Source organism: Sus scrofa, chromosome 12, assembly GCF_000003025.6.
Source record: "Sus scrofa isolate TJ Tabasco breed Duroc chromosome 12, Sscrofa11.1, whole genome shotgun sequence".
In the NCBI taxonomy this organism is placed as follows: domain Eukaryota; kingdom Metazoa; phylum Chordata; class Mammalia; order Artiodactyla; family Suidae; genus Sus; species Sus scrofa.
Window position 1 is genome coordinate 37216290 of NC_010454.4, and position 16211 is coordinate 37232500.

Here is a 16211-nt window from a genome sequence, read left to right on the forward strand (position 1 = left end):
TGGTTACCTAGGGCTTAAGGGTTGAAGAAAACTGAGGGATGACTACTATTGGGAACAGGGTTTCTTTTGGGGATGATGAAAACTGACTGTGGTGAGAGGTGCACAACCTAGTGAAAATTCGAGGGGGTGAATAGTATTCTATGTATTATCTGTAAGTTGCATCTCAATTTTAAAAATGAATGAATTATCCAAAGTCCCACAAAGGGATACACCCAAATAATTTTCCTGGGAGAATGAAGACCAAGGGAGTACACATTGATTCCATTTACATAAAGTTCTAGAAATTAGAAACTAATCTATATTGACTGAGGCCCAGTGGGTGAAGTAGGGATAAAGAGGAGAAGGAGTGAGAGATGATGAAAAGACACAAGAAGACATCTGGGGTGATGCATATATTTATAATGCTAATTGTTGTGATGGTTTCACAGCTGTGTATCCATGTGTCAAACCTTATCAAATTGTACACTTATAATATGGCACACACCTCAACAAAGCTGTTTAAAAAAGAGAGAGATTACCTAACCAGAGTCCAGCTGGCTCGAGGAGATGTCATCATTTCTAGTGGGGTGTCATCGCTAATCTTGGGGGCTGTGCTGAGTGGCCGTGGCTCCATTACGTGCTCCACTAAGGTTCCGTAGCAGCTAATAATGTACAGGGATTCAACTACAACTTGTTTGGACTGATCTACAAAACAGAAACATAGAACCTAGATATGTAATACTGGCAAAAAAAAGAGCACAGCATAATTTTTACAACTTACTGACTTTTCAGTCTATTCTGAAGGCCAGGATTTTTTTTCACATGGTACCTGAAAGTTGTCTCTTTCAAGTAGATGCTAATGAATATGTACATCTCTATGCTATCAAAATATTTTTCAATCTTAAGCCATTTATTTCGGGATTGGTATAAATATACTCAAAATGCTAATATGCTGAAACAATATCTTACAGTCTTCTGGATTTCCCTGCAATGTAGTAATGTGTCCCACATTTATGAAAAATGAATGCTGGAGTTCCCATGGTGGCTCAGTGGTTAACAAATCTGACTAGGAACCATGAGGTTGTGGGTTCGATCCCTGACCTCGCTCAGTGGGTTAAGGATCCGGTGTTGCCAAGTGAGATGTGGTATAAGCTGCAGTTGCGGCTTAGATCTGGCATGGCTGTGGCTGTGGTGTAGGCCAGCGGCTATGGCTCTGATTAGACCCCTACCCTGGGAACCTCCATATGCTGAGGGAGCGGCCCTAGAAAAGGCAAAAAAACAAAAAAAGAATGCTGTCAGGTGGGACTGTGAAGGACAGACTGAAAAGGAAGCCTGCAAGGATTAAGATTTAGTTACACCGGATGTACCAACTCAACTGCATGAGAAACTCTCTTTCTGTCTAAATCAGCCTAACTTCTCATCTACTTTCTCTCAGAAAATGTTCTCCTTTAAATTTCTGGATTCAAACAAACAAACAAATGAAAAATGCACACATCCTCCAGCCCGCAGATCCATCGACCTTCTATTTACCCTGGGCTCATTGGTCCCCAGGGTAAATGAAGACCAGTCACACTCTGAGGTCAGGTGCTCAATGTGGATCTAATCAAATGACTTTATAAGACGTACACATGTCCTCACTACCGAAACAGGTTTAGTCCTCTATCTTGGGTTTTACGGTAAACCTAGGAGCATACAAAACCACTCATGAATGCTGGGTGGGTCACCTTATCTCTATGCCAGCAGAATCAATTACAGCTGATTTGAGAACACGGCTAATGACCAGTCAGGGGGACATAATGGGGTACCAAGTTAAAAGGGTAATTAGAACAGAAGGGAGAAGCATTTGAAATCGAGCTTCACAGAGGGTTTTAACTAGTAACAAAAAGTCATTTCGATAGCATCATTAAAGCTACGGAGGGAACAAAAAAATAAAGATGGGATAAGCAAATGGAAGGCTTGCATACTGTGCCGTCTCCTCTCCCACTCAGGTAAAGAGCCTGCTGTGCCTGCGATCCTATTTCCAAGGAAAGGGCCACTGAAAGGCGATAACAAGGCGGAGGGCTGATGTCTGACCGCCAGCATCCAGCGTAAAGGAGAAGCCATTTTGCCAAGAACAATACAGCCTGCGACTCATCGGAAAAGTGCCCAGCTTGTGACCTACTTTAATGGTACCACAATAATAAGCGGAATTTTTTCAGTCAAAATTAAACACTTGGTCCACGAACGTCGGTATTCGTTTACACACGGAAACAGTAAGGCATCACGTTAAAACGTTTTTATGTATTGATTCTGGCGGTCAAAGCGGGGATTTTTAAAAATACAATATAAATGCAAAGGGACAGTGGTTACCATTAAAAATGAACCTTATTTCTGAGTGGGAGCCTGGTTTTATCTCTTAAGCTATCACATGGCAGAGTTGTTGTCGATCATGTTTTCAGTTGAGATTCAGCACCCGAAAATAGGGGTTCAAACTAAGACACCCTCGCCTACTGACGTATGCTTTTTTTAGCTACGATAAACTCACTGATCTCAAGGCTTCCATCTCTAAAATAGGGACAACATTTTTCCTCTCCATACTTGAGACAATGGCATGAAACTCGCTTGAGAAAAATGTAAAATGTATAATGGTAGGGAATTGACAGCATTAAGAACACTGTGTACATCACCAGAAAAACAAAATAAAAACACTCAATGGACAATTTATTTCACATTTATAGGGAGAGGACAGCCCTTCTTCTTGATGAGACTTGAATAGTGAGGAACAACATGTTAATTGAGTGTGGATTTTTTTCTATTATTGGGCTTAAGATTATTCAAAGAGAACGGCTATGAGTTTTCCTCAAGAAATTAAGATTACAAACGGGAAGTTTAACTTCAGTAAAAATACATACCTTTTTCTCTTTTCAGACCTGCGTTATTTGCAAACCATGACCGGGATGTCCCAAACGTTGCAGCCACACAAAATTCTCCGCCCATCGATTTGCTGGGTGAAATTTGTGAAGGTGGTTTAACTTTGCTTAAAATATAAAGTGATAGAAAAAAAAATTACCAGGATGAATCACGGTCCTCGAGATAATGTCCTAGTTCCCTTAAAATTCCACCCATAGGTATTCAAACCCTCACATGTTGTCATGCATTGGGCCTTAAGTATTACAGGTGGTTGTGAGACAGTGACCCCACTAAAAATAAAACCAGTTTGAAATCCCAGGGTATTATCAGAATAGCAACTTAGAAGAGCAATAAAAAATTAGCGTCTTTTTGGAGAACGTGCTGGCAAAATCCAAGTCAATTCATTTGAGAAGGATGACATTTCGCTGGGTATTTCCAAGGAGAACAACAGAAACCAACATAAACATCTCGTAATAATCAAACAGTTTCTCATTTCATTTTAATATATAAAATGTGGGACTGACAACACAGTTGAATGGAGACAGCATGGGTGAAAATACAAGATGATACAGAATGGAACCCTGAGGATGCTCTCAGCCATCATGCTATGCGTGGTTAGACAACCACCAGGAGTACATCTGAAGATCTAATGCAACTACAGTCACTGATCTTCCTATTTATGGTTTATTTGTGTGTGTGTGTGGATCTGTGAAAATGATAGGTCTATTCTCGCTGTATCTCGTTTTTTGGTTTTTATTTTATTTTTGTTTTTTAGGGCCATGCCGGCAGCATATGGAGGTTCCCAGGCTAGAGGTCAAATCGGAGCTGTAGCCACCAGCCTACGCCAGAGCCACAGCAACGTGGGATCCGAGCTGCATCTGCGACCTACACCACAGCTCGCGGCAACGCCGGATCCTTAACCAACTGAGTGAGGCCAGGGATTAAGCCCGCATCCTCATGGATGACAGTCGGGTTCATTAACCACAGAGCCCATGGCGGGAACTCCTCTCATATGTTTGAAGAAACATTAAGTAACCTGCTACCTGACCTAACTCCCAGAAGTTCTTGCCTTCCTCTCTGTTTTCCCCAACTCAGCCTTCAGCTTTTAATGCCATCACCTTCTGAAATCAACCTTTCATCTTCTTTCAAATCCTGTATTTCTCTTCTTTCTCAATTTGTCCAAGGCTGCCCTGTGTTCATTAGCGAGTTCGCCAAGAGCCTTGGATAAATGGTGGTATTATATTTTCTCTGATTCATAGACCAAGAAATACTCTCACTGTACACTGGTCAGGATCACAGCCCAGTCGGGGCCCAAGAATAACAGAGCTCTGAGGTTCCAACGCTGCCTGGCTTCAGTGTCAAATAACATTTCTACCTTTGCTTGCTCACTATCCTTTATCTCTTTATCTTTTCATGAAATATGGTTAGATGCAGAAAGACTGGGTTTTGGAGTGAGGCAAAAACATGAGTCTGAATCCCAGTCCTGCCACCTTTTTCCCCCGCTGTGTGAATGTTAAGTTATGTAACCTCCCAGAGCTCAGCCAACTGATATATAAAATAAAAAGATAGTAACGCTTACTTCATAGGGTTATTTTAAGGAGTGCTGTATGGTATTTGTTCTCAAAGTGGGGTCCCTGGATAATAGTACTGAGAACTTCTCAGACGTTTCAAACATTCATCAGGCCCCACCCCAGATCTACTGATTCTGACACTCTGGAGCATGACAACCTGTTTTTTTGAACAAGCCCTCCAGGAAATGCTGGCACATGCCCAGGTGTAAGAACCACTGTATTAGGTAACGTGCAGAAAGCACTCAGGGCAGCCTAGCACAGTCTCAATACTAATTATCTACTACATGGCACAGGGCCTTCAACTGATTTTTTAAAAAATCAGACTTTGCTTTGGTAATCTCAGTTTCCAGGTGGAATGGCACCTGAAATAGTCTCTCACATACTTTATTTCCCGAGCCTTCTGTTTTAGTATGTCTTCCTGCGAGGGAAAGGGAAAGGTTTGGATCGGGGGTTCCTAGGCTAGGTCTTTTTGGTCTCTGCCAGTGACCGAAGCCATGGTAATGCACGTTGCCATCTACGAAAAGGCCTCTTCTTTCCATCACGAACATTTCTTAAACACTCCAAGTTATTACCCATAAAAATCACATCCATGCCTAAAACACCAACACCAGTCACAGTCAGACTTCCACTGACAGAGAATAAAGACAGGTTTTTTGGAGGTTTTGGTTTTTTTGCTTTTTAGGGCCTCGCCTGTGGCATATGGAAGCTCCCAGGCTAGGGGTCAAATGGGAGCTACAGTGCCGGCTACAACACAGCCACAGCAGCTTGGGATCCAAGCCGACTCTGTGACCTACACCACAGCTCACAGCAATGCCGGATCCTTACCCAGTGAGTGAGAGCCAGGGATCAAACCCACAACCTCATGGTTCCTAGTCGGATTCGTTTCCGCTGCGCTATAACAGGAACTGATTAAAGACAGCTTTTTTGGGGAAAAAAAAAAAAGTTTCTGTGATAAAATGAATCTGTTTCTATGGTTTCATGTCTTCCTTATTGCATTTGCTGCAACTGCAATAACCTTTGCAAAAACTGCAAAAGCAACAGAAGACTCCTTTCCGCCTACACCCAGACACGTGCCTTCCCTTGGTTTCTGGGTCACCAGCCTCAGAATTGATCTTTCTAATTAGGATGTTTCTAGTTATGTTGTACTATCTTAGAATGTAAATTTTCCTTCAAAGCCTGTATTTCACATCACTGAACCACTCTTGGTGAGCTGTAAGTTCCTAGCATCCTTCAAAGTCCATTGGTCATTTTTAACCATTAAGAGTTTGGGGAGGCTGGAAGGCTGAGGAGAGAGGAAAAACAACAACAACAAAAAAGCCCCATAATTTCTGGAAAGGTGTGTTTCAACTGTGTGACTATGTTTTTACTAGAATCACCATCAAGGAACAATGATAACACACAATGTATAAATAAGCATCACAGGGACAAGTTCAAAGCCTTTGCAAATTACTGAATGCTATTTTTGTTTTTGTTTTTTAACTCTTGCGGTAAGCAACAAGATGGAAAATAAGTGATCATGCCACTTCTTAAGACAGATTATGGTGCATCTTAAGTATGCATCCTAAACAGATCTTAAAATAGTTCCCACAAGGCCAGATAGCTACCTTTGTAACATAATCATCAATTTAGGATTTGGCCAAGCAAGTATCTATTTTGCACATCTATTAGCTTACAGTCTAATCAGTCAATGTTAAAAGCTGAAGTTTCTTGCACTTTTTTCATGTTACATACAACTCAGCTTCTGGATACATAAGTAAAAAGCATCAAGACAGTATCATTTCACATAAACTCATTATCTCCTGAAGAAAATACATATCTTATGTTAAACATATCCTTCAAATTATGAAAAATAATCATTTTTTATTCTTGTACTTCATTATTTCTTCTTGCTTTTCTCATAGGGCCCTCATGAGTCACACTAGTAAAGGTTTGTGTTTAATAAGTGATTAAAAGAGTTTTTAACCCCTGAAAATAATCCGCTACATCCTGCATGACATCAGACTGTGTATTAGGTATTTAGCACATTTAGTGAACATATTCAAAAAAATTATTTTTTTATCATCAATCTACATTTGGAGGGACTGTGGTACTTAAGCAAAATAGAACTTTAGAATACATGCATGTATGTATAAGGTTTTCAGAAAAATAAAAAGGAGAAATAATCTTTAAAAAAGATTTTTATTAATGAAGTACTTTCTATGCAAAATGCCCAAAGGGCAAAAATTTAACATTGATTCAATTTGCCCTTTATCCTAATATTTTAAAAGACCAAGACCAGGAATGCTGGGTGGAAACAGAATTGAACTTTTCCACAATGACCCAGAATATTGCTATTGCAAAATAACCTTTTGTTGGCAGAAAGATAAAACATTGAAAAATGACATATATGTGAAAGGAATAAAGGAGAAAAGTGTTAGCCTTGGAAAGCATGTTCACTTAGAGATGGTGACCCAACCATTTTAGGAAAGCATTCCACCACTAGGCTTTTTTTCTTTCTTCCTCTCAATATTCCCTTTATCCTCTCAAAGACATTTAAGAAATCCCATTACATTCTCAAGCTTAAAAAGCATACCTTTAGGTGTCTATATTATTAAATGAATAATTGATATAAAAGTTTTCAACATATAAGGGTTCCAGAAATTCCACTGTGTTATGGTTATAAATGAATATGAAATATACAGAGAGTGCTGGGGACCCCTTTCTGCTGGGAACTCCTGCTCTTAACTCTCTGGAGCCTGTCATAAATAATCAAGGTCAAGAATTAAAAGAAGGAGTTCCCGTCGTGGCGCAGTGGTTAACGAATCCGACTAGGAACCATGAGGTTGCGTGTTCGGTCCCTGGCCTTGCTCAGTGGGTTAACGATCCGGCATTGCCGTGAGCTGTAGTGTAGGTTGCAGACACGGCTCGGATCCTGCGTTGCTGTGGCTCTGGCTTAGGCTGGGGGCTACAGCTCCGATTCGACCCCTAGCCTGGGAACCTCCATATGCCGTGAGAGTGGCCCAAAGAAATAGCAAAAAGACAAAAAAAAAAAAAAAAATTAAAAGAAAAATTTGCCCTAACATAAAGGACTATGGAATGAATTCAACCTTCACCGTATCAGGCAAAATAATAAGGAAAAAATCACATTTATTAAACTTGGAAAAACAAATGGACAGTGAAAAAACAACCTGCATAAGGTGTGAAATTAAAATTTAGGAGATAAACATTTTCGTTTTTCTTCTTGGAGACGTCACCGTCTAACCACAGAATGAGAAGCATTTTTAATGCCATCACATGTTCTGAGGACATTAACATGACATCTTTGAAAATATTTACAAAGACTACTGAAGTTACCCATCGGCTTTTTATATATTATGTAATCTAGTCAGATAAACATATTGGATTTCCCCTGACTGATTTTTTTTTCCTCCACTCTACTGCAAACAGGAAAAAAAAAAAAAAAGCAGAACTTTAATGATATAGACTTTAAAATTATAGAAAAATTATGTCCATCTGGATAATTTTACTATGTCTTATAAGATAGGCTGGAAGTGGTGTATCTGCGGATGGCATGAAAAGCAACAATGAGGTCTGGTGTCTTGTTTGGGACAGAGGCATGGAAAGAGTTAAACCGAGATAGAAGCACCGTTTCTTTCCTTCTCTAAAGGATAAGGGTATAGTCAATACTTTAGTTTAAATTTCAGACACAATACTGATCTAAGAATTACAAGTGGTATTATGCCGTTCTATTAAAGAGGAAAAACTTTTCATTATATTCTCGCTGTGGTTAGGCTTTCAAAAGAAATTTAGAAGTTTTCTCTCATTCTCAATTTTTTTTAATTTATTTTTTATTGTTATTTCCCCCAACACACTTTTTTTTTTTCCCACTGTACAGCACGGGGACCCAGTTACACATACATGTATACATAATTTTTTTTTTAAATAACAACTAAGATGGAAACTAAAAGGATTTAATTTTAAATAAAGACATTAATAATATATTTAACATTATCCTATCACAAATTATTCTTAAAGATTTGAGATTTATGTAAACCTTCTCCTCTCCATATAAATATTTCCTTCTAAAAATGAAATTATATTTTTTCATATTCTCAAAGAAAAAGATTAGCTTTTTTTGAAAAAGATTAGTTTAAAGGAACTGTTTATAAACAGACTGAATACTCTCAGTGCTAATTAAAACTTTAAGATAATTTGATACGTAAGTTTTAACTCTGCTTTAAAATTTACCTTATATACTACAAAGACAGGTTATGTGTAAGAGGTATATTCAAATGGACTACTTTTTGTCTACCCTATTGTGCATAAATTTTGTCTTTTGCCTAGTCAAAAACAGTGTAGTTTAAACACAATATTAGATGCAGATTAGTATGACAAATACTCGTGACTTATTTGTAATACTGAAAAGCAAAATGCATTTTAAAAATTTCACAATGTTTATTTCTCTTAAATGTTCTGCATTAAAAAGTATATCATGTATATGATTCTTTAAATCATTTTATACCATCATTTAAATTAACAAATCCTGGAGGATACATAATCTCCAGAATGTACAAAATGGTTAAAGTGTCAAACATGACCTGCACAGATAACTTTGCAACAAGCTTACTTGGTTGTCAAAGGAAAAGATATTGTTATAAACTGACTCCTCTGGAACTGAATGAATTTAAACAATTAAAACAGTTCATCAAAAGATGAAGAATTAGTAGAAACTGAGATCACTCAAAAGCAAAACCTTAGCTAAATATAAATGGTTCAACTTGAACACAATAAAAAAAATTCGGATGAAATTTCTTTACCATTCTAAAAGGAACTCTAAAATGTTCATATTCTTCCAAAATACAGATATTATCCTAGACTGGAAGTCCTATAAACTTCATAAAGAACTTCACTTCACATCATGTTTTATTTCAAAATGGTAAATAAAAACATTCTCAGGTTGAATGTTAAATATCATGGAGAACAGTAAAAACTCTTGAAACAAAGACGCTCTGAGAAACAACATGGAAGAAGTTGTCAAATTTATATTCATTTTGCTGCCTTAATTTGAGGTTTCATTAAGATCTTAATGGGAAAAACATGCCCCACCAGTAAAGGGATGTATTTTAAAGGAGGATCTTTTAGGCTGTATAAGTGACTAAGAACGAGTTTCTTGTGAGCTAACGATGGCATCAAACAAACCACAAAGCAGTCTTCTAAAAGACAGGCCGTGATTTAAAAGTCTACTATATTTCATACATCCCTTTCTTTAATCTGGCTCTTTTAATCTTGTTTCAACCTCAAATCATTTCTGGTTGACAAGTGCTTTTGCTTAAATTTGAGGCGCACATAAGCTGTGGAAGGCATGGCCTTTTCTTATTTCACATACAACGTTTGTCATCTTTGCGTCTACACTCAAACTGCAATCTTTGTTAACATAGGAAAACACTTTCCTTTGTACTTAAAATGAGAAATTTATCCTAAGATGGAATTTAATTCTAAATTGAGTCTACAAAGAAAAGCTGTCAAATGCTGACGCTGGCATTTAAAAACGGACTGTTCACTACAAGCTCCTGAGTAAGACCCATGTGTCTCATTTGTTTCTGGAAGAAATCTGGTTAACAGAGAGAATAAAGATTCTCTTTCAGGAAAGTTTCACTCATTGATACCCTGATTTTGTTTAGAATAGTTTCACAATCTGTATCCTAATTCCGATGCTGCATTTTATAGAGGAAATTTTTATGATCATTTGTCGCCCTATCCTAAAATGAAATTTTTAGATGTTCCTGAACCATGAAACATGAAATTAGTTTTTGTCAAATTATTTGAGTTTCTTTTTGTCCTAGTATAACGGGACAGTGTGAACAAGTCTCAGGAGCAGTTATGAGACCTGCACATATACACATGTGATGTGCAGAGCCCTTGTAAGCATTCTGACTAAATTTATAAAATTGGTGTAACTTCCATTAACCAAAACGTCCTCGGGGCTCATCATGCAAACAAACCAATAAATAAAACACATGATCTAATCGGAACAAGTTTCTTTTCAAAAATAGTATTTTTCCCTTAAACCAGAAAAGAAACCATAGCAGTAGCTGCTAACATTTATTGAGCTTTTAGTATGTGTCAGGCACTGTTGTAAGCAATGTATATTGTCAGTTCAATGAATCCTCATAATGAACCTAGGAGGCAGGTGCTACTAGTAACGTCTTAATTTAATAGAATTAAGGAAACCAAGAAAGAGAAAGGTTTTAGAAAACTGCCCAAGATCATATAAGCAGTTAAGTGTGTGAGCTTTCAGACCTAGGCAGTCTGATTCTGGAGCCCTGACTCTTAATTATGATGTTAAACATATTATGTTAGTTTCTAAATAGACTCTATGTCTTGTCTGTACATAAAAGCATTAACTCTACTCTGTTTCTTTTCTATGATCACCACCACTAAGATGGACAAAGTTGGATTTGATGGACTCATATAATAGTACTAAATAGGTTATGGGAAGTAGGTGTTAATAACTCAAAATAATAAATGATTCAGGAATTTTTACGTGAAACACAAATTTCTTTATGTAGCTCCTTAAATACCTAAACTATTCGAAACAGAACTGACTCTTGTTCTTTTGGTACCAAATAAAATGCAATAAAAATTTATAGGGTATTTTTAGTATACCTTAAACATACTTATATTTCAAAATAAATCATGTCTTCAAATGCTCAGTGTGTCAGGTAGGGAGTTTCTATCACAATAATATTCAAAGGTTTAAACTTGCGGCTGAGCCTTGTCTTATATACTAGCATTATGAGAGAATTGTTCTAATTTCTTTTTTTAATCTTAATCTATGATTTTTTATATGAAGAAATAAAGTGAAACCAAGAAAGCTTCTCTTCTCAAGCTGAAAAACCAACATTCATATCTGACCTACATACAAATTATTCAGTAATTCGGTGCATCTATCTGTGATCAGGCCATGCAACTGAAAACAAGGTACAAAACAGAGTTACTTTCTGAAAGTACAGCAAATGAATTAGGCATGCGGGACTCAACTGGGACTCACCATGGAGCTTTTATGGAAAAACACCCCGCTCCAAACAGATAAGGCCTTCATGGAAAAGGGGGGAAAATGCACAGAAAATTAGAGGAAAATTCATTTCACATTAACAAATCATGTACATCATACTGTTATAGAGGATGGATAAAATAACTGAAAAAAATCAGTAATTGTTTGCAATTCTGCCATAGGTACTAACAAGTCTGATAAAACCAAGAAACAGAATGATGCATAGTAACAAGTCCCTTAATTTTCATAGGATTAGAGATTTCAAAATGCTCTCTTTCCCCCCCTTTTCTAGAGCACCCCTGTAGGGTTCCTAAGGAAAAATAAAATTCACTTTGGAGGCCCTTTAAAATAAAGTACAAGTTAAATGGAATAATCAGATGGAGAAAAGAGTGGGACCAGTTGCAACAGATGTGTGGTTGTGTGACACGAAATGTTTAAAACTAGGGAAAGAGGATTCAATAAAAATTTTGATAAGCAGTGTTTGCTGTTCACCAGGTGTAGTCTCAGAGCCATAGAAAGAAAGCATATATTTTCTAAGCTGCTTAATTACAGTAAGTAATTGCATATTGCTGGTCAAAGAAACACTAGATACAAGTCTATACAGTATGACTTATTTCCATTTTAGGGTCGCACTGCAAGAAACCAGCATTTCTCATAATAGTGACAGAGAGTTAGCTTCCTCGACATGAGCTATACTGAGCTCGATTGAAATACATGAAACTAAAGCCACAACTTCTTTCAAAGGCGGACTTCAACGGCACACATATTTATTCCTAATACTCTGTTCACATTATTTAAGACATGCTATGCATATTTGCACAGAAAGATTAAGTGATCTAATTGTATCCAGAACAAAACATTGCTGTTACATCTAACATTTGGAAGGAAGACATAACAAATTGAGAAGGAAAGAGTAGTGTATAACTTGGGTATTTTTTTTCTTCAACATTCGTGCTAGGAACATTAAAAAAGAAAAATCCTGACCACTGGCCTGGGAATTTACGCATGCCAAAGGTGAGGCCAAAGAAAAAGAAAGTCAGAAAGACAGAAAGACAGACAGACAGAGAGATAGAAAGAAAGAAAGAAAAAGGAAGGAAAAAAGGAAAGGAGGGAGGGAGAGAGAGGAAAGAAGGAAGGAAGGAAGGAAGGAGGGAAGGAGAGAGAGAGAGAGAGAAAGAAAGAAAGAAAGAAAGAAAGAAAGAAAGAAAGAAAGAAAGAAAGAAAGAAAGAAAGAAAGAGGATGGAGGGAGGAAGGTCCTGCTAAATAGCACCAATCTCCACGTAAATTGAGTATATTTGTCCACAAACTGAAACTTGAGGAAAATATGTTCACAACGCTGAGTACAATTCTGAGGACTGAAGCATAGACGCTACAAAGAAAGGAACAGAAAAGCAAGATACTAATTAAAAGAATGAGTTGGAAGACAGAGATGGAAGAAAAGAGACTTTACAGATGGTGGCAATACAAAGCAAGGAAATCCCTCCCACAGGTAATGACAAGACCATAACCGGAGATATGATGTCTAAAACAATGTATTTCACTTTTTTTTTTTTTTACTATGACCCACAGAAATACAGTTAGCTGCCCCTATCGGTAGGCTCCACATCCACAACCAACCAGAGATCGAACATATTCAGGGAAATAAATTCCAGAAAGTTCCAAAAGATAAAACTTGCTGGGCACCAGCAACCATTTACACTTCAGAAATGGTTTAAAAGTACACAAGCAGATACTCATAGGTTATATGTAAATACTGGGACATTTTACATAAGGGACTTGAGAAGCCACAGATTCTGGTACTGAGGGTGGGGGCAGTGGGGTGCAGTTCCTGGAACTAATCTGCCTCAGACACTGAGGGATGACTGACTATAGTAAGGCGTAAACTGGTACATACACGAACACACACAAATTGAAACAACTTAATGAATGCGTTTTGGGTGTGTGATCGACTTTACTATTTCCTATTTCAATGTTTTATAAAATTTATGTCGGGATTTCCTTACAGCGAATATTAATGCATATTATGGCAGGATAGGTCCAAGTGGAGCCTTAAATTCTATATTTCTAACAAGCTCCTAGATAAAGCCAAGGCTGTCTGTGTGTAGAACCAGTAGCAAAATTTTATTGTATTCTATTCCATTAATGAAAAAGTCACAATCTCCTTGTCTTGATTGTATGATTCACAATTACATCAGAAACAAACTGTTACTGAAACTCACCCTGCACTTTAACAAACACTGACTTAAATAACTGTGACCACGTGAAGACTCTAATCTCTCAACAGCATAGTGATGCCATGAAGAAATGATCAGAAAATGTAAGGTCCGATACATTTCAGTACATCCACAAATACTGCCAAAAGAGAGAGGTTTTTGTTGGCGCATATTACCCAACTTCCTTCCATTTTCTTCCTTAGACACCAGAATTAATCAAAGAGTTACATGATTCTGACAGAAGCACTTGTGTTCTGAAATGTCTGGGTATGAGTTGCTTTCTAGAATATATATATATATACACCTGCAGCATATGGAGGGTTCCAAGCTAGGAGTCAAATCAGAGCTACAGCTGCTGGCCTACGCAACAGCCACAGCCACAGCCACAGCCACAGCAACGTAGGTTCCATGCCGCCCCGTCTGCAACCTCAACCACAGCTCAAGGCAATGCCGGATCCTTAGCCCACTGAATGAAGCCAGGGATCAAACCCGCATCCTCATGGATCCTAGTCGGGTTCATTAACTGCTGAGCCACAAATCTGCTTTCTAGTATCTTTTGTATGGAAACTGGACTGTATCCCAAATCATTCCAAATATCAGAAAACAGCAGATTCGTTGTAAAGAATTTAAAAGATTTACGTTTGTTTTATGTTAGTCCTTTATGACTTAAAGAGCTGCTGACTGACCCCCAAAGGCAAGCAAACAAAAACAAAACAAAACTTTTCTACATTTTAAAAGACCAGCTGATGTTCCCACCCAGAAAGCCAGTAAATACCTTTTTCTAAGTTTATATTTCCTTACATATAAAAAGGAAATATATTAGCCAAATAAATTAAGCATAAGTTCTTTGTAAAATATCCTAGATTTTCCTTTCCAGCAGTAGCAGCATGCTACCAATAAGATTTCTATAGCCCCACAATCCGAAAATGCACCAGCCACCCAGACACTGCAGTAAACAGGCCTGCACTACATAGCATCACTGTCAAGTTTTTTGTATTGTTTTGTTTTTCACTTTTTAGGGCCACAGCTGCAGCATATGGAAGTTCCCAGGCTAGGGGTTGAAGCTGAATCGGAGCTACAGCTAATGGCCTACACCAAAGCCACAACAACACTGGATCCTTAACCCACTAAGCGAGCATACGATTGAACCCATGACCTCATAGATACTAGCCAGGTTCATTACTGCTGAGCCACAACAAAAACTCCCCACTGTCAAATTTAAAGACAACATAGTTCTCACTGTTGACAAAAGAACTCAGTTGTGTGAGATAAGAGTTATCCTTCTTCCGTCAAATAAGGATCTACCAGCTACCACAGCTCAAGGAGAAAACAGAAGGTTGGGGAAACAGGGTGAGGACCTGCTTTTGTACGTACATGTGGCACAGCCCCAATCTGGACCCACCCACTTGGTCGCCACTCCTATAAACTGGACCTCTGCCACATACATGTAAGAGAGCCACAAACTCTGAAGAATTAGAGTGACTGACGTAATCGCTGACTTTGTATGGGTAGTGTCAGCTGTTCTTTTGAAATGTGCCCCCTTCATCTTTCCTCAGTAGCAAAAGAATGAAAATATAACAAAGTCACAAAGGACGAGTCCATGATCCAGCTGTCTTCACCAATGACTTTTCCCTCCCCTCCAAAATCCCCCAGCTGTAGTTTACATGCTGTGGTTCAAAGAAGAATAAGAGGATGTGAGTAAGGGTATGTGCTGAATTAAAATTGTCGGTATTCCCAGAGGCAACAACGATCATATTCAGGTATCGGTCATATTCCGCTTGTGCGGTTTCCACATACTACTCAGCTTCAGCAGGTTTAACAATCCTGCTGTATAAAACCCACCCGCATCGTTCAGGATGACGTCCTTTTTAAGCTGAGTTCTGATTGAACAATATCAAGGTTGGCCAAGAGGCTAAAAATCCAGAAATATCAGTCCAGAATACAGTGACCTCACCATTGGTTCTCAAAGGGTTTCTTCTGGGGATTCTCAGAAAACAAGAAGGTATTGGGTTTCACATCACATCATTAATGCTATATAACTCTTTAAATGCTGATTCATTTTCTTAAAGGCCACATGGTACCACAAAAGCCTTGGTCTTAGTAGCTAAAAACAAATGTGAAGATTTTCTCAATGTAAGGAAAACACTAGATTTGATTTGAACATGGTGAAACCCTTTATAACCAGACTCTGCAGCTGAAAGGCATGAATAATGATAGGATCTCATCATCTTCAGAGTCAGAGAAATAGTTGGGAGTCTATAAAAACATACTCTAGGAGTTCCCACTATAGCACAGTGGCTTAAGATCCAGCCTTGTCTCTGTGGCAGCATGGGTATGACCCTCAGCCCAGCCCAGGAGGTTAAGGATCTGGCCTTGCTGCAGTTAAGGCGTAGGTCACAGCTGAAGCGGCGGCTCAGATTTGATCCCTGGCCCGGAAACTTCCATATGCTATGCGTGCAGCAATAAATAACTAAATAAATAGATTAAATGAACTATATTATTTAAAAATACTCTGAAAGTCCTAT

At 38.2% G+C, this 16211-nt stretch overlaps 1 protein-coding gene across 12 annotated transcripts in view; it reads right to left on the bottom strand.

Annotated features, from left to right (window-relative positions):
• Positions 1–16211, bottom strand: part of BCAS3 (BCAS3, microtubule associated cell migration factor) — a 580495-nt gene that overhangs the window by 321563 nt on the left and 242721 nt on the right. For 8 of the 12 annotated variants that reach the window (XM_021068160.1, XM_021068161.1, XM_021068154.1 and 5 more), the window contains 3 exons: positions 11470–11514; positions 2871–2995; positions 519–684 (listed from right to left, as the gene is read on the bottom strand). In XM_021068160.1, coding sequence (XP_020923819.1) covers positions 519–684; positions 2871–2995; positions 11470–11514 — 336 coding nt within the window. The remainder of the gene's footprint in view (positions 1–518; positions 685–2870; positions 2996–11469; positions 11515–16211) is intronic. The other 4 variants (XM_021068162.1, XM_021068157.1, XM_021068166.1 and 1 more) reach the window with 1 other exon arrangement.